The sequence below is a fragment of the Macrotis lagotis genome, chromosome 5, assembly GCF_037893015.1.
Source record: "Macrotis lagotis isolate mMagLag1 chromosome 5, bilby.v1.9.chrom.fasta, whole genome shotgun sequence".
Taxonomy (NCBI): domain Eukaryota; kingdom Metazoa; phylum Chordata; class Mammalia; order Peramelemorphia; family Peramelidae; genus Macrotis; species Macrotis lagotis.
The window spans coordinates 258,782,149-258,803,732 of NC_133662.1; the positions used below are offsets into that span (position 1 = coordinate 258,782,149).

The window sequence follows — 21,584 nt, forward strand, 5'->3', positions numbered from 1 at the left end:
CTCTTCAAGAATTAAGGGCAAATAACAAGTAGAGATATTTGTGCAGCCCTCCCTAAATCAAATAACACATTACTCTACTTATCCTGTAGGTCCCAACTTTCTAAGTCTCTGGTAGCTGGATCACCAAAGGGCTCCCTGTAATCTCCCATGACCCACATCTCCCTAAAAAAACCCATATTTAATCTTGTATAATCATATTGGGTACAATTCAAAGGTATGTGACTGCTTACCATTCAAACTCTGCCTCTATATAGTCTTAGATAAGTCACTTCACCTCTGGGTCTCAGTTTCCTTTTCTGTAAAATGAGGGGGTTAAATTAGATGACCTCTGGCATCCATCCACTCCAGACCCAGGATTTTAGGACCCTTTTGGAACTCCCTCATCACTCCCTAAAATGCTGATCCTTATTGTAAAGAGCACCATCCCATCTAAAACTTGCCTTTCTTCCTTTAGCAGAAAACTATTGGGGAGCAAAAAAGGATGATGAACTTTGAGTCTGAGGACATGGGTTTGAGTCCTGGCTTTGTCTTTTGCCTCCGGGATAAACTTGAATAATTTACTCCATGGGTCCTGCATCTTCAAAAAAAGATGGTCAGATTAGAGGATATAAAAGTTCTGGCTCTAAATTGAATATCCTATAAGTAGATGCAAGCAAGGGGAGAGAGAGGATGGAACAAGTTTACAAATAAAATTGATGTTCAAACAATAGATATCAATCAAAATAAAACCTCCAAAAAGTAAGTGTGAAGAATATGTGGGTGTGTTTGGGTTACACAAAAATGTGAAGGGAGATTGTGTTTACATTATAAAGACTGGTGTCTGCCTGTATTGGTGCCTATGGGCAGGTATATGAGTGTAAGACAAAAGACTTAGCCTCAACTTGATCAAAACCTGAGATTAGATCAAGTCTGTGTCCTCCTCCTTTGTATGATCAAGGAGATTACTATTTCTTCCCCTGTGTTCATTAGTATAATGAGCAGGGTAGGGAAAATGTATGGGGATGAATGTATCAATTGGATTGTAACCCCAGCCAATGATTGGCACAAGGGGGAGGAACTAGACTTGCAAAGTGCATATATAAGGCTTAGCATTTCAGGGATTCAGGGGCCTTTCTCCCCTGAGAGAAGTGGCCCTTTTATAAAGATGTCTTAATAAAAGCCATTTTAACCACTCCGGACTAAGTATTCATGAGCCATTTATAACAGTAAGGAAATAAAATAAAAAGAAAGAAGTAGAGAAATCAGTGTGTGACTAATTCATTTTTCCCCTTCCTTTTATATAGGAAACAGCCAAGATTTAGGGTCACTAGTGGAGTCTGGGCAGAGTCCTTCCATGGAATTTACCTTGACTGTAGCTGGAAATATGGTAACTGAGGGATAACAGAGGCCTTCACCTCTATTCTGGTACTGGACTAAGAGATGCCTCTTGGAGCTGACATCAAGAAGAAGGAATGGAAATAACAAGGCCTATATTATAGCAATCACTACATTAAAGCAATGACCACCAGTGAGGCTTAAGATCGAAGGAGTGACCTGAGGCCGGACACTCTGTCCCACTTCATCCCAGCAGCGGTTACTCTGATTCCTCAGAGATTTACCTGAAAGATGAATGATGGGTTATGGTGCACCCTCAGCCCCAGTGAATTTAGCCAACTTCAAAAATATTCAGCCTGTGAGTATTATGATTAAGCCATGTAAAGATCAAGTTATTGGGAAGGCTGTCTTTGGAAAATAAAAGCAGCAGAGACTCAGAGGGTGGAGGGATGGAAGGCCTGGCTTGGGAATCAGTAAGTTTGAGTCCCATCTCTGACACATAATAATTGGATGACCATGCATAAGTCATGAGTCATGGTCCCCAAGAAATTTTCTAGAATGGTGAATAACAGAGGAAATGCCACTTGGAGGTAACTGCCCCAAGAGGAACAAGAGCCAGATTTCAACTTGATGAAGAAGGAAAAAAGCCTACTTACAATCAGAGCTCTTCAGATGTGGAAGAGATTCCAGAAAAAGTAGAATTATAGATTTGGAGCTGGAAGGGAGCTCAGAGAACATCTCATTCAATCCTCACCCCTGCTTATTTTACATAGAAGGAAACAGATTCTTTTGGCACTATGTTGCCTCTAATAATGGATTCAAAAACCTGTCAGAGCTGGTATGGAGAACTTCCTCCTTTAGGCCCATAATTGGATGTTGGTACAGGATTCTAAAGTGGCCTCAGCACAAGGAATTTCTATTTATTGACCAAACATATTATAACAACATTTTAAAATAGGTTCTTCCTTTCTGTTCAAATATCCATTCCTTTTTGGTAATATTTCTATTTTATTGTCACAGCCAGAGAGATCTTGGACCAGAGGTCCCTAACTTTTTTTTTATTTCATGGAAATCCAGCTATCAAAATATTTTTAAAAGCCCCCAAATTCACAGACTTTAGATTAAGAAACTCTATCCTAGTGGGATCAGAAATTGTTATGGTTGGACCCAATCAATCAACAAATAAACATTTATTAAATACTCATTCTGAGGCAGACGATATGCTGAGCATTTGGAAAATGAAAAATAAAATGAACCAAGCCTTTTTTTTCAGAAAACTCTTAATTTTTTCAGTACATATTAAATACCATATCTATCTATCTATCTATCTATCTATCTATCTAATCAGGCACTATATTAACTGCTGGGGATCCAAATACAAAAGTAAGACAATCCCTGCTTATCTATCTAGCTATTTTGGCTTAATCTCTCAGGGAACTGGCATTCTCTCTATCTTGAGAAGCTGGAATTATTTTGGAAGAAATAATACTTGCATGTATAGATATTTACAGAATAGTTAGAGAGGAAATCTTCGAATGGAGGTGCTAGCAGTCCAAAGTCCCCAAGAGCTGGTGCTCCTGCTCTTCTTTTCTCACCTACAATTTCTCAGATCAATGACTTTTGTCTCCCTAGATTCTACCAGGAAGTTGAAAGATGTCTTGGATGACTTTTACAGGACGGAGAAGGAAGAAAACTATAACCCAGATTTGGTAAGAAATTTTTAATCAGAGTTTTTTAAAAGCATTTTTTAAATTTGGGCCAGATTTGTGATTTCATTAATTTAGGAAACTCTCAGAGAAGAGACTCCATTTACCAATATAGATCCTGGATCAGCATCACTTAGTCTTAGTCCTTTCAAACACTAAGAGGTTAAGAGATTGTCCTTCCCATCTCCTCTCATGCACATGTAGCTGCAAGGAAGGAAGGTGGCTGTAGTTCTAGGAGGGAGCAGTAAATACTTGGAGCATTAAGAAGTGGTCTCAAGGGCAGAGCCAAGATAGCATGAAGGCAGGAATTCCTGGAAACTCATTCCCCACAAAACTCCAAAAGCCGTTAAATTATGACTAGCCAAAATTTTGAGGGGCAGAACTCACAGAAAGACTGAGTGATACAATTTCCCAGGCCAAGACAACTTAGAAGTTCCACAGGAAAGGTCTGTTTCACTGGGACTGGGGGTTGGAAAAAGCCACAACTGCAGTGCAGCTGGACTGGGTGCCTAGATTCCTGGGGGCATCTGGGTCCATGGCAGTGGTGGAAGTTTCCAGACCTCCTGGCACAGGGATCACCAGGAACAGCTCAGAGGGGTGGTGAGAGAACTCTACCACACCAGAGTGAGTGCAGAGTGAGTGCAAGTCTCAGAACAGCCCTGCGGTGAGAACTTGCAGTGGGAATCAGGGAAGCCAGCCTGCACCTCCAGAGTGCAGCCCATAGGTAGTAAGGGGGTTGGGGGAGATTGCACAGGTCTCTCTGCTCTCCCTGGTACAGCACTCAGCTGTTTGTCTACGCTCAGATCCAGCTTGCAATTTGGGCTTCCATACTACTATAGCTGAGCAGGAATTTTCCTAACAGCTCCAGGGCAGAGCAGAGGGCCTGTGGTCATCCACATATCAAAGCACAGGCAAGAAAGCAGTCTGAGCCTTTCATAAGACCTTGGAGGAATTAAGGTCCCTGTGGGTTGTTCCCCCACCCAAAGGCTTGGAAGTGTGGTAAATCAGTCATAGACTGAGGAAATGAGCAAACAAAAGAAAAAAGAAGAATCTGACAGTCTAACCATAGAAAATTACTTTGGTCCCAAGGAAGATTCAGAAGATGACAAAAATCAAAGCTTTTATATCCAAAGCCTCCAAGAGAAATAGAAAATGGGCTCAGGCTATGGATGAGCTCAAAAAAAGACTTTGAAAATCAATTAAGGGAGGTAGAGGAAAAATTGGGATGAAAAATGAGAGCGATGCAGATGAATCATGAAAACCAAATCAACAGCCTGGTGAAAAAAATACTGAAGAAAATATGTTAAAAATCAGTTTAGGCCAAATGGAAAAAAGCAACATAAAAGACAAATGAAGAGGAGAAGAATGTCTTAGAAAGCATAATTGGCCAACTAGACAAGGAGATAAAAAAGATCTCTGAAGAAAATACTTCCCTTCAAATTCAGAATGAAACTAAAGGAAGCCAGTGACTTTGCAAGAAATCAGGAAGAAATGAAACTATTAAAAAAACCTCAAAATTATAAGAAAATACTTCCCTTCAAATTCAGAATGAAACTAAAGGAAGCCAGTGACTTTGTAAGAAATTAGGAAGAAATGAAACTATTAAAAAAAAACCCAAATTATAAGAAAATTGAAATATCTTATTGGAAATATAACCAACCTTGAAAACAGATCTAGAAGAGATAATTTAAAAATTATTGGGCTCCCAGAAAGTCACAATTAGGGAAAGAGCCTAGACTTTTTTTTAGGTTTTTGCAAGGCAAATGGGGTTAAGTGACTTGCCCAAGGTCACATAGCTAGGTAATTATTAGGTGTCTGAGCCCAGATTTAAGTCAGGTACTCCTGACTCCAGGGCCGGTGCTCTATCTGTTGCATTGCCTAGCTGCCCCTAGACTTCATTTTTTCAAGAAGATAGAAAGTGAGGGAATTCACCAATCACCTCCTGAAAGAGATTCCAAAAGAAAAACTTCCAGGAATATTACAGCCAAATTCCAAAACTCCTAAGTCAAAGAGAAAATACTGAAAGCTGCCAGAAACAAGCAATTCAACTACTGTGGCTCTGTAGTCAGGATTACACAGGATTTGGCTGCATCTACATTAAGGGCTCCATGGGGCTTGGAATATGACATTCCAAAAGGCAAAAAATCTTGGTTTACAACTAAGAATCAACTATGTAGCAAAACTGAACATCCTCTTTTAAGGGAAAAGATGGACTTTCAATGAAATGGAACTTTCAAACTTTCCTATCGAAACAACCAGAACTGAACAGAAAGTTTGATTTCCAAGTACAGGCCTTGGGGGAACCATAGAGGGGATGAATGAGAAGGACTAACTATGAGGAGCTTAATGATGTTGAACTGTTTGTATTCCTGCATAAGAAGATACTATAACTCATATGAACTTTCTCATAAGAGCAGTTAGAAGGAACATATGTAGACAAGGCACAGGAGGGAGCTGAATATAATGCTATAATATAGTAAAAAGATGGAGTCAATGAGTGATAAAGGAAAAAACTGGGAGGAAGAGAAAGGAGAGGAAGAAGGGGCTAAGATACTTCACATAAGAGTCAAGAAAAAGCTTTTTCAATGGAGTAGAACAGAGGAAGGCAAGGGGGAAATGAGTGAGTCTTCATTCTTATCAGAAATGGTTCAGAGAGGGGCAGCTAGGTGGCACAGTGGATAAAGCACCAGCCCTGGAGTCAGGAGTACCTGGGTTCAAATCTGGTCTCAGACACTTAATAATTACCTAGCTGTGTGGCCTTGGGCAAGCCACTTAACCCCATTGCCTTGCAAAAACCTAAAATAAAAAAAAATTTAAAAAATAAAATATATGGCTCAGACAGGAAATAACATACACACTTAATAGGGTATAGAAATCTATCTTACCCCAGAGAAAAAGTGAGAAGAAAGTGGTGGGATAAGGAGGAATGGGAGGAGGAAAGGGGGGAAGAGATGATAGAGGAGAGGGAAGATCATGGGAGAGGGTACTCAGATACAACACACTTAAGAACATTGTCAGGATGAAAGGAGAGAGAAAATGGAATAAATGAGAGTGGGGGAGGAATAGAGTGGAGGGAAATACAGCTAGTGATAGCAACTATGGGAAAAATATTGAAGCAACTTCTCTGGTGGACTTATGATAAAGAAGGCAACTCATCCCAGAGACAGAGCCATTGGAATCTGAACACAGACTGAAGGACATTTTTTTTCTCTCTCTTCTTGAGGTTTCTCATCTTCTTGGGGGGGGAGGGGAATTTATGTTTACTCTCATAATAAGATTATTGTAATAATATAAAATAAATAAACCAAAAAAAATAAAATTTAAAAAAGTGGTCCCAAGATTGGTTTGTGTTTCATGAGATGGTTTTCAGAACTGGGAACATGAAAGCTGGAAGAAAGACAGTGATTGCCAAGGCTGTGATTGCCTCTTCAGATTTTAAATGTACCCTAAGAAATTTGGGGTATCTCTTTTCTAATGCCATTGACTTTGTCCCCTCTTTCATTCTTAGCCAATAATGTGATATACCCCACTTCCATTTAGCCACTGATATCAATTTTCTTTAAATATACAGCAAGAATAAGAGTACAGACATTTGTCCCCACATTTTAATCTCACACTTCCTCTGTTCCATCACAATTTCTAGTAAAAATGGATTTTTGCTTTGCTGACTTATTATAAATTGTTGGCTCAGCTAAACTCACATCCAGTCTCAGTATCTCTGCCAAGGGTACCCCTGTCTCAGCTATCACTGGGTGGGGTCCCAGAGGCATTCCTGCTCCTCAGGGTGTCATCAATGGGCTGACTACAAGATCTTCTGGAATCCCAGAGCCTTGATTTTTCTTGACTCAGAAGGTCAGAGTCTCCAGATTTATCTCCTTAACCAAAAATGAAAGGACAAGCATCAAGACAAGAGGAGAGGCCCAGCTCCAACGGGTGGACCACATGTTGGTCTCAGAGAGAAAATCATCTAAGGCTCCTCCTTTTTTTTTTTAAAGAAAGATTTTATTATTTTTGAGTTTTACAATTTTCCCCCATTCTTGCTTCCCTCTCTACACTCCCCACAGAAGGCAGTCTGTTAGTCTTTACATTGTTTCCATAGTATACATTGATCCAAATTGAATGTGATGAGAGAGAAATCATATCCTTCAGAAAAAAATAAAATATAAGAGATATCAAAATTACATAATAAGAATGATTTTTTAAAATTAGTTCAAAGTCCACAATTCTTTCTCTGGATACAGATGGTATTCTCCATTGCAGACAGCCCCAAATTGTCCCTGGTTGTTGTACTGATGGAATGAGCAAGTCCATCAAGATTGATCATCACCCCCATGTGGCTGTTAGGGTGGACAATGTTTTTCTTGTTCTGTTCATCTTGCTCAACATCAGTCCATGCAAATCCTTCAAGGCTTCCCTGAATTTCCATCCCTCCTGGCTTCTAATAGAACAATAGTGTTCCATGACATACATATACCACAGTTTGTTAAGCCATTCCTCAATTGAAGGACATTCACTTAATTTCCAGTTCTTTGTCATCACAAACAGGGCTACTATGAATATATTTGTACAAGTGATATTTTTACCCTTTTTCATCATCTCTTCAGGGTATAGACCCAGTAGTGGTATTGCTGGATCAAAGGGTATGCACATTTTTGTTGTAAGACTCCACCTCTTACAGAATCATTTCTCATTAGATGCCATCACCAGAAAGTATCAAAACAAGAAAGCACAGACAAAGACAAATGGTTGAGGTTCTGGTCTCTGACCTTTGAAAGACACTGCCTCCCTGGCCCAGTTCCAGTGGCACAATAAATTGAAAAGCTTCCTCTTTCCACATAGTAAGAATACCAGAACTAGTTACAGAGTGTTTACATATGCTCAAGTGTCTTTAAGACAGTTCTATTCCATCATCATCATGACTCTTCCGGAAGCAGGCTCTCCAGCCTTTCCACCTGGGAAGATGTGGTTTTGTCATTTATACTCAGAGGACCATGGCATCAGGGAGGTGATGCCATGACATGCAAGTGAATTTTATTTGAGTGAGGGGTTGCTGTGCAAAGTCACCAGCTTTTTCCTTTGGAGCTATCAGGGTCCAGTGGCCAGATATGGAACAAGACAGCTAGAGATGGCCCTGAATGCGGTGAGAAATTTTTGTTTTGGTTTTTGCAAGACAATGGGGTTAAGAGACTTGCCCAAGGTCACATAGCTAGGTAATTATTAAGTGTCTAAGGTTGGATTTGAACTTAGGTCCTCCTGACTTCAAGACTGGTACTCTAGCCACTGTGCCACCTAGCTGCCTTCAGTGGGAAATTTTTTAGCCTAGGGCCTTTCACCTTTTCTTTAGCTTCAATATGCCCCTCAGAAATTTTCATTCATGGTTTAGAGCAGAGGGGTGTGAGCCTCATGGCTCCCTCTAAGGAGGGTTTCTGTAAACTTAAGCGATTTCTTTTATAATCCTGTGTATTCATTTTGGGGGTTTGAAAATATGATTCTGAGACTTTACTATCTATGACCAAAACAAGAATAAGAATCCTAGCAATGGAGCCAAGTTTAACACATCCATTCCTTCTTCCTTGTGACAATACTTGGAAAACCTGAAGACCTTCCATCTTTAATTCCTAGTCAAATATCACCACTTCCTTCAACTTTCTAACCATGGATCTACAAGGGCTTTCCACCATGGATAGAGCACTGGCCTTGGGGTCAGGAGGACAGAGTTTGAATTCAGCCTCAGACATTTTCTAGCTGTAGGGCCTTGGGTAAGTCATTATACGCTGATTGCCTTACATTCAGGACCATCTCCAGTTGTCCTCATTCATAAACAGCCACTGGACCCAGATGACTCTGGAGGAGAAAGTAAGGCTGGTGACTTAGCAGAACATTCCCTCACTCAAATCCAATTAATGTGTTTGCCATGATATCATCTCCCTGTTGTCATGGTCTTCTTGAAGAATGAAAGACAAATATTATCATTATCATCATCATTATTATCATCATTATTATTATTATTATTATTATTATTATTATTATTATTATTATTATTATACTGGTACTGATATAAAATGGAAATCACAAGAATAAAATCCAAAATTGAAAAAAAGAATGGATTTTGAACCAGGAAAACCTGGGTACAAATTCTGCCTTAGATTATTACTAGCTCTGTGACCCTAGTCATGTCAAAAACCTCATTGGGTCTCAGTTTTTTCATCTGTAAAATAGAGGGAAGTGGGACAGACTCATTGGTTTCTTTTTTACCTTATAATTCTATATCAATGATTTTATTTTTAAAAAAATCAAAGTGGGATGTGGGAGTCATATAGTCCTTTTCTTTGTATCAACATGCAATTTTTATTGAGCTTATGATTTTGTGTGATTTTTTAATTATAAAGATTTTATTTATTTTGAGTTTTTTACAATATCTCCCCCTAATGTTACTTCTCTCCCCCCACCCCACCCCCCACAGAAGGCAATCTGCCAATCTTTACATTGTTTCCATGGTATACACTGATCATATTTTGTGTGATTTTTAAAAAATTATTTGATTATTCATAGCAGTCCTCTTTGTGATGGCAAAGAATTGGAAATCAAGTAAATGTCCTTCAACTGGGGAATGGCTTAACAAACTGTGATATATGTATATTATGGAACACTATTGTTCTATTAGAAACCAGGAGGGATGGAAATTCAGGGAAGCCTGGAAGGCTTTGCATGAACTGATGCTGAGCAAGATGAGAAGAACCAGAGAAACACTGTACACCCTAACAGCAACATGGGGGTGATGATCAACCTTGATGGACTTGCTCATCCCTTCAGTGCAACAATCAGGGACAATTTGGGGCTGTCTGCATAGGAGAGTGCCATCTGTATCCAGAGAAAGAACTGTGGAGTTTGAACAAAGACCAAGGACTATTCCCTTTAATTTAGGGGAAAAAACTGATATTTTATTGTCTGATCTGGCTATCTCTTATACTTTATGTTTCTTCTTAAGGATATGTTTTCTCTCTCATCACATTCAATTTGGATCAATGTATACCATGGAAACAATGCAAAGACTGGCAAATTGCCTTCTGAAGGGAAGTAAGATTAGGGAAAAAATTGTAAAACTCAAAATAAATAAAATCTTTAAAGTTAAAAAATTATTTGAATAATTGTTTCTAAATTTAGAATTGTAGTTTGGTTGTGGTTGCTTTTTCCCTGGCAAAGGGAAAGTTGAGAGTTGTGGAAAATTACTAGAAGAATACTCCCTCCCCTAATGCAGATCAGCAATTGCCTGAACTGAGAGGTTCAACAGTGAAGTCAAGATCACACAGTGACCCTGTGTCAAAAGTAGGGGTTGAATCCAGAACTTCTGAGGTCCCTCAAGTTTAGAATCCTAAAATAAAATTAAAAAACACTGTGCTTTTTAATTTTATTTTAGAATTCTAAACTTTTATTAATTTAATTAATTAATTATAAGCTCCATTTTCAAAGAGAGAGAAGGGCAGTAATTGGATATGAGTGAGGGGCTGCTGTGCAAAATCATCAGCTTTCTCCTCTGAAGCCATCAGGGTCCATATGGAACAAGACAGCTAGAGATGGCCCCGGATGCAGTGGGAAAATCTGGGGATTTTTTTTTTGTTTTTACAAGGTAGTGGGGTTAAGTGACTTTCCCAAGGTCACACAGCTAGATAATAATTAAGTGTGGGGGGGGGGGTTCTAAAGCAGCTTTTCTGTTTTAAGATTGGGTCGACCCCATTGTTGATCAGAGCTTGCTCCATTTCCAAATGGAACTAGTTCATCCCTCTTAGGCAATTTAGCGGCCCCCATTCCCAGGGTACACCATGTTGTTTTGTGCTTACTACGAATGCCTTGATGAACTTGGTTCACTGTAGTCCAATACTCCCAAGCTCAAGTAAGCTGCCAGTTTCAGGCATCCTAGGAGGAGGAATTATAATTGTTGCTGTTGTTTAATCATTTCAATCATGTCTGACCCTCTGTGACCCCATTTGGGTCTTTTTTTTTTGGCAGAGCTACTGGAGTGGTCTGACATTTCCTTTTCATACCCATATCTATGAGAGATGGCAGATTGTTTCTATGATTTCTTTGCTATAGGTAACTCTCCGGTAAAGAAACCATCTCAATCAATACAGATCCACAGTTCCTATGTTTTGAGGAGTTAAGTCCCTTCCCAGGAGCCCAGAGATAGAATGTATCAAAACCAGGGCTTAACCCAGTTCTTCCTCATGCTGAGGCCAGTTCCCTATCCATTTGGTAGCGTTACCTCCCTCCACCATCATAAAATAACTAATTCAGCCCCCCCCCCAAAAAAACTGGATGGGAGGTAGAGGCAGCTCCTTAGAGTCCCTTCTCTTGATTGTCATCTGCTCTAAGAGCACATCTTCACAGATTCGATCTTCTTCTGTCCCTTGTAGGATTATTCTCAGTTTGACTAGATAGTCGCTTAATAAATACTCGGCACTGTTTAAGTGTTTGACACAAAATGGGCATTTAATATATGTTTAGTAATTGATTGTCCAGCATTTTCCCTTCTTCTGTGTGATAAGGAAACTAGGAAGTCAGAGAAATGTCGTGAACATCAAACATCTGGAAATCTGCAAGACAGTTGACCAAATTTCTCATATCTTTGTGGACAAAAAATGGAAGGCTGGATCACAGTGTATAATTAGTTGGATTTGATTGAATGAACGGAAACAAAATATCAGAGTTTGTTGATTAGAAGGGGTAACATGTTCAGACCTATGCTCATTTTCCTTGACCTCCATGTCCTGCTTTCAATGATGTCAAATGTTTCTTATCTAATCTATCCCAAAGCCATATCGTGTCAGCTGTAAAAATCCCCTCTTCTCCATTCCACTCCATGTGTTTTGTACAATTTCTGCCTCTTCCTACCTTTTCCAGACTTATCTCTCCCTTCCATTCTTATGTTCTACCTTTCCCTCCTTTTCTCTTGTCTATCCATCTCTTTTCATATACATAGATCATAGATACATATTAGAAGGGGACTTCAAAGATCATCCAGTCAAACCTTCTTTGGGGAAACAAACCCAGGTTTGACTATGTCATGTCCTTAACTCAATAAAACCCAGTGGCTTTCTAATGTCTTCAGAACGAAATATAAAATGCTCTCTTTGGCTTTTCAAACCCTTCCTAAGCTGGCCCCCTTCCTACTTTTCCAGGATTTTTACACCTTATTCCTTTTCACATACACTATTATCTAGCAACACTGACCTTCCTAGATGTTCCCCACATAAAAATACTCCTTCCCAAGCTCCATGGCTGTACCCCCATGTCTGTGATTCTCCACTTCCTCATTGTCATCTCCTGACTTCCTTCAAGTAGTGACTTAAAGAAAACCTTCTCCAGGAGTCTCTTTCCCTTAATTCTAAGGTTAGCTCTCTGATGCACTGTAAACCTCTTGTATGTCCATACATAAACATTGCCTTACCCATCAGAATATGAGCACCTTGAGGAAGATAGTTTTTACTTTTACAATGCCTGGGATGTAGTAAGCACTTAATAAATGTGTTTTTGACTTACTTGACTTGCCAAAAGTCACAAGGTAGTAAATAAAAAAACCAGAAGTTGAACCCACAATTTCTTACTCCAAACTACCCATCTTTTCTCCTACATGATAATGGTATTTCCCTCTCTTCTTTCATTTTCTATTACCTTTATCCTTTTCCCTTTTCCAACCCCTTTATTTTCTTTTGTGTCTTTTCTTCTTTCTTCACTTCCCCTTCTCCCTTCAGCCCCTCTTCACCAATCTATCATAATAACAGTCCCTCTTCTCCATTCCCTTCAGCTCATTGACTATAAAGGATTCAAGAATTTCATGAGAGCTTACCTAAAGAAGGACATCCCTGAGAACCTCTGTAAGCATCTGTTCCTGTCCTTCCCCTGCAAGACCCAAAAGACATCACATACTAGTGACTTCCAAGACCAAGGTAAATAAATACCTTTGAGAATCCCTGGCTCCTTGTTCTCACACTGGAGACAAATGGAAGGTGTCTGTAGCCACATCTTCCTCTTACTGTGGTACAGGGTCCTCAGATGGCATTCCCAAAGAAGAAAACATGACCTTCAACACCTAGGGAAGTGCTAGGGTAGGTTTCATATCTTCTTAAAATGGTCTAATTATTTTAAATATGTTTTTATGTATTTTTCCAACTACATACAAAAATGGTTTTTAACATGCATTTTTTGCACGATTTTTGAGTTCCATATTTTTCTTTGTCCTTCCCTTCTCTCCCCTCTCCCCTTATTTCATCAATTTGTGAAGCTATTAGGAGTGCCCTGCTTCATATTTTCAAATGGATTAGACGTACATAGCATGTTTCCATAATAGTCTTGTTGTAAAAGAATCAGAGAGTGACACATTTAAAATTTAGTCTGCATTATTAGTGTTTTCTCCATTACTTTAAGCCTAGACAATCAACAAAACAATAAATCAAACCTTTATTTTTAGCTTTTGTCGATTTTTTGAGATGCAAATGCTCCCAATGAAAATTCCAATCAATTTTCGAGTTAATATGAACTGGCTCCAGCGCAACCTTAAGTAGAGAAATAGATACAGATAAAGATGTCAATATAAGTATAGATGGATGGATGGATGTGTCTGATTCATACATATAAATCTGTGAATGTTTATATATAGTAGGTGTGCCCCCACTTTGGGGAATACTAGTTCCTTGAGGAAAAGGTACACATTTGAATTAGCATAGGTTTTTCTCTAGAACCTAGTGTTCATAGCCTCCACAAAGCAGACTATTGATAAATGCTTTTTGACTTCTCTGGAATGCTTGGCAAATCCTTGGAGATTAAGTGATCCTACTCCCTCTCTGGTGCAGATGTCAGTGGGAACACAGCAATCCATAGCCCCAGAGCACTTATTGCCAAGTCTGAGATGGTCGAAGATGCTGTGTCCAAAGATGAGCAATCCTCTTCCTTTTCCTCAGAGCCTGAGAGACAGGACACCAACTTGGAAATAAGAGCTAAGTTTGAGTCCAAATCCATGACTTTCCCCATGGAAAGCCCTTTGTCCTCTCTTCAGACTCAGAGTGAGTAGATGGTGGTTATTCATACTGTTATGTCTGTTGTACCTGTATCATCACAGAGAGAGATAATTACTGTAAAACACTCAGCATGTCTGACAAATAATAAGCTCTCTATAAATATATATAAAATGCTATTACTGTTGTTGTCATTATTCTAGCCCTGCCTCTGATATATACTGCTACACAACTGGTTGGGGTCCATCTGGAGTCTTTAGGAAGGTTGACTAAAAGACAGGACAGAAGTCTCTGGCTTAACCTAGGAGCCCAATTTCATGGATTCATGAAGCTTCATATCTTCAGCTGACTTGGTCACCTGTTGTTTTTTCTTATCCTGGGGAGCCTTCTGCTCTCAAATCTTCCCTTATGTTCAGTGAAGAAGGAATAGGACTAAGAATTCCCTGTCAACCGAAAACTTACCTGTAGATAAAAGGCTAGAATATCAATCAAGGAAAGGAATTGTAATTAAGGAGTGAAAACCCAGGGGACCTGGGTTCAAATACTGAAGAGGCTGCTTAATTACCTGGATGAGTTACCCAGATGGCCTTGGTCTCCTCATATATAAAATGAAATGATTGGACTCAACATCTAAGGTCCCTTCAAGCTCTGAATTTATGTTCCAGTCACCTTCTTCAGGCATAATACATAATGGGCACCAAAGGGGCCCACTTACCCCCCCCCACTTTAAATTTATTTTGAATTTTAAAATTTTTCCCCTAATCTAGCTTCCCTCCCCCCACTCACCCTGCAGAAGGCAGTCTGTTAGTATTTATGTTGTTTCCATGGTATACAATGATTTAAGTTGAATGTGATGAGAGAGAAATCATATCCTTGAGAAAAAAAATAAAGTATAAGAGATAGCAAAATTAAGTAAGATAATGGTTTTTTTTTTTAAAGTTAAAGGTAACAGTCTTTGGTCTTTGTCAAACTCCACAATTCTTTCTCTAGATATAGATGGTATTCTCCAATTGCAGATATCCCAAAATTGTGCCTGATTGTTGCACTGATGGAATGAGCAAGTCCATCAATGTTGATAATCACCCCCATGTTGCTGTTAGGGTGTACAATGTTCTTCTGGTTCTGCTCATCTCACTCAGCATCAGTTCATGCAAATCATTCCAGGCTTCCCTGAATTCCCATCCCTCCTGGTTTCTAATAGAACAATAGTGTTCCATGACATACCTATACCAGTTTGTTAAGCCATTCCCCAATTGAAGGACATTCACTTGATTTCTAATTCTTTGCCACCACAAAGAGGGCTGCTATGAATATTTTTGTACAAGTGATGTTTTACCCTTTTTCATCATCTCTTCATGGTATAGACCCAGTAGTGGTATTGCTGGATCAAAGGGTATGCATTTTCATTGCCCTTTGGGCTTAATTACAAATTGCTCTCCAGAAAGGTTGGATGAGTTCACAGCTCCACCAACAATGTATTGGTGCCCCAGATTTCCCACATCCCTTCTAACATTGATCTTTGTCCTTTATGGTCATATTGGCCAGTCTGAGAGGTGTGAGGTGGTACCTCAGAGATGCTTTAATTTGCATTTCTCATATTAATAAGTAGTGATTTAGAGAAATTTTTCATATGACTATGGATCACTTTGATTTCCTCATCTATAAATTACCTTTGCATATCCTTTGACCATTTGTCAATTGAGGAATGGCTTGTTTTTTTTAAAACTTGACTCAGTTCTCTGTATATTTTAGAAGTGAGTCCTTTGTCAGAAATACTGTTTCCCAGTTTACTACATTTCTTTTGGTCTTGGTTACAGTGGTTTTGTCTGTGCAAAAGCTTTTTAATTTAATGTAATCAAAATTATCTAGTTTGTTTTTAATGATGTTCTCCATCTCTTCCTTGGTCATAAACTGCTTCCCTTTCCATAGATCTGACAGGTAAACTACTCCTTGATCTTCTAGTTTGCTTATAATATTGTTTTTTTATGTCTAAATCTTGTATCCATTTTGATCTTATCTTGGTATAGGGTGTGATGTGTTGATCTAATCCAAGTTTCTGCCATACTAACCTCCAATTTTCCCAACAGTTTTTTTTATCAAAGAGAGTTTTTATCCCCAAAATAGCTGAACCAAAGGAGCACTTTTTAATTTTATTCTTTGCAAATTTCTATGTGAAGAAAAATTAGAACGGACCTTCAAGATGAACAACCTGAGGAGGATGTCCTGAGAAGGGCCATTTGTTGTTTGTCCTTTATGTTATTTGTTGTTTGTTTTTGTTGTTTGTCCTTTGTTCTTTTTTTCTTAGAAAGATTTTGAGTTTTACAATTTTCTCCCTAATCTTGCTTCCCTCCCCCCACTCCCCACAGAAGGCAGTCTATTAGGCCTTACATTGTTTCCATGGTATACATTGATCTAAGTTGAATGTGATGAGAGAGAAATCACATCCTTAAGGGAAAAAAAATAAAGTATAAGAGATAGCAAAGTTACATAATAAGATATTAGGGTTTTTTTTTTTAAATTAAAGGTAATAGTCTTTGGTCTTTGTTCAAACTCCACAATTCTTTCTCTGGATACTGTTGTATTCTCCATCACAGATAGTCCAAAATTGTCCCTGGTTGTTTCACTGATGGAATGAGCAAGTCCATCAAGGTTGTTCATCACCCCTATGTTGCTGTTAGGGTATACAATGCTTTTCTGATTCTTCTCATCTCACTCAGCATCAGTTCATACAAATCCTTCCAGGTTTCCCTGAGTTGTCATCCCTCCTGGTTTCTAATAGAACAATAGTGTTCCATGACATACATAGACCACAGTTTGTTAAGCCATTCCCCAGTTGAAGGACATTTACTTAATTTCCAATTCTCTGCCACCACAAACATGGCTGCTGTGAATATTTTTGTGCAAGTGATGCTTTTACCCTTTTTCATGATCTCTTCAGGATATAGACCCAGTAGTGGTATTGCTGGATCAAAGGGTATGCACATTTTTGTTGCCCTTTGGGCATAATTCCAGATTTCTCTCTAGAAAGGTTGGATGAGTTCACAGTTCCACCACCAATGTATTAGTGTCCTAGATTTCCCACATCCCTTGCAACATTGATCATTGTCCTTTCTGGTCATATTGGCCAGTCTGAGAGGTGTGAGGTGGTACCTCAGAGATGTTTTAATTTGCATTTCTCTGTTAAGTAATGATTTAGAGCAGTTTTTCATATACCTATGGCTTGCTTTGATTTCCTCAGCTGTAAATTGTCTTTGCATATCCTTTGACCATTTGTCATTTGGGGAATGACATTTTTTTTTTGAAAATTTGACTCAGTTCTATGAGTCCTTTGCCAGAAATACTAGTTGCAAAAGTTGTTTTCCAATTTACTACATTTCTTTTGATCTTGGTTGCAGTGGTTTTGTCTGTGCAAAAAGCTTTTAAATTTAATGTAATCAAAGTGATCTAGTTTGTTTTTATTTTTTAATTTTTATTTAAAGACATTATTTGAGTTTTTGTCCCCCCAATCTTACTTCCCTCCCCCACCCTCCCACAGAAAGCAATCTGTCAGTCTTTACTTTGTTTCTGTGTTGTACCTTGATCCAAATTGGGTGTGATGAGAGAAAAATCATATCCTTAAAGAAAAGACAAGAAGTCTAAGAGGTAACATGATCAGACAATAAGATATCTGTTTTTTTCCTAAATTAAAGGGAATAGTCCTTGAACTTTGTTCAAACTCCACAGCTCCTTATCTGTATACAGATGGCACTCTCCTTTGCAGACAGCCCAAAATTGTTCCCGATTGTTGCACTGATGGAATGAGCGATTCCTTCAAGGTTGATCATCACTCCCATGTTGCTGTTAGGGTGTACGGTGTTTTTCTGGTTCTGCTCATCTCACTCAGCATCAGTCCATGCAAATCCCTCCAGGCTTCCCTGAAATCCTGTCCCTCCTGGTTTCTAATAGAACAATAGTGTTCCATGACATACATATACCACAGTTTGCTAAACTGAAGGACATTTACTTGATTTCCAACTCTTTGCCACCACAAAGAGGGCTGCTATAAATATGTTTGTACAAGTGATGTTTTTACCCTTTTTCATCATCTCTTCAGGATATAGACCCTGTAGTGGTATTGCTGGGTCAAAAGGTATGCATATTTTTGTTGCCCTTTGGGTGTAGTTCCAAATAGCTCTCCAGAAGGGTTGGATAAGTTCACAGCTCCACCGACAGTGTAATAGTGTACCAGATTTTCCACCACCCTTCCAACAATGATCATTATCCTTTCTGGTCATATTGGCCAATCTGAGAGGTGTGAGGTGGTACCTCAGAGAAGCTTTAATTTGCATTTCTCTAATAATTAACGATTTAGAGCAGTTTTTCATATGACTATGAATTGCTTTGATCTCCTCATCTGTAAATTGCCTTTGCATATCCTTTGACCATTTGTCAGTTGGGGAATGGTTTTTTGTCTTAAAAATAAGACTCAGTTCTCTGTATATTTTAGAGATGAGTCCTTTGTCAGAATCATTAGTTGTAAAGATTGTTTCCCAATTTACTACATTTCTTTTGATCTTGGTCACAGTGGTTTTATCTGTGCAAAAGCTTTTTAATTTAATGTAATTGAAATTATTTAGTTTGTTTTTAATGATGTTCTCCATCTCTTCCTTGGTCATAAACTGCTTCCCTTTCCATAGATCTGACAGGTAAACTACTCCTTGGTCTTCTAGTTTGCTTATAATATTGTTTTTTTATGTCTAAATCTTGTATCCATTTTGATCTTATCTTGGTATAGGGTGTGAGGTGTTGATTTAATCCAAGTTTCTGCCATACTAACTTCCAATTTTCCCAACAGTTTTTATCAGAGAGAGTTTTTATCCCCAAAATAGCTGGACCAAAGGGGCACTTTTTAATTTTATTCTTTGCAAATTTCTATGTGAGGAAAAATTAGAATGGACCTTCAAGATGAACAACCTGAGGAGGATGTCCTGAGAAGGGCCATTTGTTGTTTGTCCTTTATGTTATTTGTTGTTTGTTTTTGTTGTTTGTCCTTTGTTCTTAAAAAAGGGATTTGATGCCATGGCAAGTATGTGAGTTGAATTTAAGTGATAGGGTGCTGAGCAAAATCACCAGCCCCTCTCTCCTGTCTAGAACCATCTGGGAGCATGACCAGATATGGATCAGGACAACTGGAGATGTCCCTGGATACAATAGAAAGACTTTGGCTTTTTAAAGCTAGATCTTTCCCAGGATACAGTTTGACTGAAGCAATGCCCTCTCAGTCATTAAGGTTAGGTAAGAGACAGGTGAGGTAAAGTTAGGTCATGAATGACCACTTCCAAAAATAAAAGGAGAAGAAAAAAATTGTTGGGAAGTTAAGACCTTCTGAGTATCTCAATGATTAAGGCAGGTAAGAAAGAAAAGAAGAAAGGAGCCAAAAAAAAAAAAAAATCAGTCTGATGGGGAAGACCCTCAGGGTTTCTGCCAAAACAGAAACAATTCCTATTTATTCACTCCAAACCAGTCAGGATCCACACAATACATGAAGATTCAATGGTTGAAAATATTGAGCCAGGATAAGAGAAGACTGGAAGAAGAGAGGGTCATTGTATCAAGTATCCCAAGATCCATGTCATGTTAGAAAAGTACTGGGCAGTAATGGATGGAATTTGCAGAAGCAGATTGAAGTTTGAGATCAGAGAAAATTTTCCTAACCATTCCAATCCAAATGGATAATGGTTAATCTAGGAAGACAGAACTCTCTCACTAGACACCCTTGTTGGGGAGGTCAGAGGATTATAACTGGTCTCAGCACCATGGAGAGAGCACTTAGTATAATAATGCATTTAAATTCTATTGAGTGAGAGACTATGAACATAGATGTCTATACAAAATTTAGGGGAGAGGGACTTACCAGGTTGTTTCATTGATATGAGAAAATTCACTCTATAAATGCAGCTTTCTACCTTCTCTATAATGCATCATCTTAGCTTCCAAGAGCAATGAGAACTTAGGGACTTGCCCAAGGCTATATATACAGTTTCTACATAGCAAAGGCAGAACTATAAGAATAATAACAACTTTATTGTTCATAGTGCTTCCCTCAATAGAATTTAAACTTCTTGAGGGCAGCTTCTAACACAACAGCCAGAAGGAAGGTGCTTTTAAAATGTTTGTTGATTGACTGACTGATTGGTAGGCTACTTGAAGTCCGGGGCTGCTTCATTCTTTGGATTTGTGAGTCTTTTTGTTTTGTTTTGTTTTGTTTTGTTTTGTTTTGTTTTGTTTTGTTTTGTTTTGAAAGACAATGGGGTTAAGTGGCTTGCCCAAGGCCACACAGCTGGGTAATTATTAAATATTTGAGGCTGTTGAACTCAGATCCTCCTGACTCCAGGACCAGTGCTCTATCCACTACGCCACCTAGATACCCCTATTCTTTGTATTTGTATCCTTATCAACTAGTATTGTGTCTAGCATGAATTTCTCTTCAATTTTGAAGAGGATCATGACATCAAAGTGGTGATGCCATGACAAGCACTTGAATTGGATTTGAGTGTGAGGTGCTATGCTAAGTCACCCATCTCACTCCTCTGGAGTCTTCTGAATCCAGTGACCAGATATAAATTAGGATGACTGGAGATGGTGCTGGATGCCAGTTAGGGTTAAGTTAGAACATAGTAGGCATTTAACCCAAGCTTTTTATAGATTGATTAATAGGAAGAAGGATTTGTAGTCTTTAAGCTAGCCATGGAAGAGAAGCAGGGACCCCAAGGAATAGATAGGGTTTGGTAGCAATCATCAAACTTGGCAGTCTTGGGGTGACCCTTAGAGAGGTAAGACAGGGAAGTCTCAGACAAAGTCTGGGGCTTGGGTGTGAGTCCAACTTCTTTCCCACATGACTTGATTTCTTTACAGAATGTTGCTTAAATGAGTGAATAAAAGATGAAAGTTAGGAGATTGATTACTTCTGTGCCCCCACATATACACTTATTAATACACACACACACACACACACACACACACACACACACACACACACACAGATGTGTGATAACATTCCTGAAGATGGAGAGATTTCCCTCTTGGTGAGCTAATTCATGACTGGCTATGTTTTTTTGCCTATGTTTAGTGTATTTTTCATGGGCCAAATCACTGAAGAGGTCCTAGCTCCAATTGTCCTAGAAACCAGAGGAAGCCTCAGCAGTCAGTCTTCAGAAACAATGGGAATGCTATATCTTGGAGCCTTTGTGACTTTGCATAAGGATTCCTTGTTCCTGAGCCAGATGCTGTGGATGTCTTAATTAAATGGCACCAGGTCAACAGAGACTAGAATGATGGTTCAGGTTGGTCTCCCTGAAGAGTCAGGGTCTAGTCCAGCAAGAGCCCATCATGTTCTGGATAAAGATTTCAGGCTGGTCCATCTGTTACAAGTCTTGACCTTCTTCTATTGTCCAAATAGGAAATCTTTGTGGAAAGGTGATTGGTGTTTATTGTGACTTGTCTAAACTGCATCTTATCAGTGACCAGACAAAAAGGTCATAAAACTATTTATCTGTTTAATTTTCTCAATTAATTC

The 21,584-nt window shown here is 38.8% G+C and overlaps 1 protein-coding gene across 7 annotated transcripts in view; it reads left to right on the forward strand.

The window, feature by feature from the left end:
• Nucleotides 1-21,584, forward strand: part of DGKG (diacylglycerol kinase gamma) — a 281,695-nt gene that overhangs the window by 43,292 nt on the left and 216,819 nt on the right. For 5 of the 7 annotated variants that reach the window (XM_074189542.1, XM_074189543.1, XM_074189550.1 and 2 more), the window contains exons 2-5: nucleotides 1,284-1,672; nucleotides 2,947-3,023; nucleotides 12,823-12,964; nucleotides 13,868-14,077. In XM_074189542.1, the coding sequence (XP_074045643.1) occupies nucleotides 1,606-1,672; nucleotides 2,947-3,023; nucleotides 12,823-12,964; nucleotides 13,868-14,077 (496 nt within the window). In that variant the 5' untranslated portion in view covers nucleotides 1,284-1,605. Of the gene's footprint in view, nucleotides 1-1,283; nucleotides 1,673-2,946; nucleotides 3,024-12,822; nucleotides 12,965-13,867; nucleotides 14,078-21,584 lie in introns of those variants that run through there. The other 2 variants (XM_074189546.1, XM_074189548.1) reach the window with 2 other exon arrangements.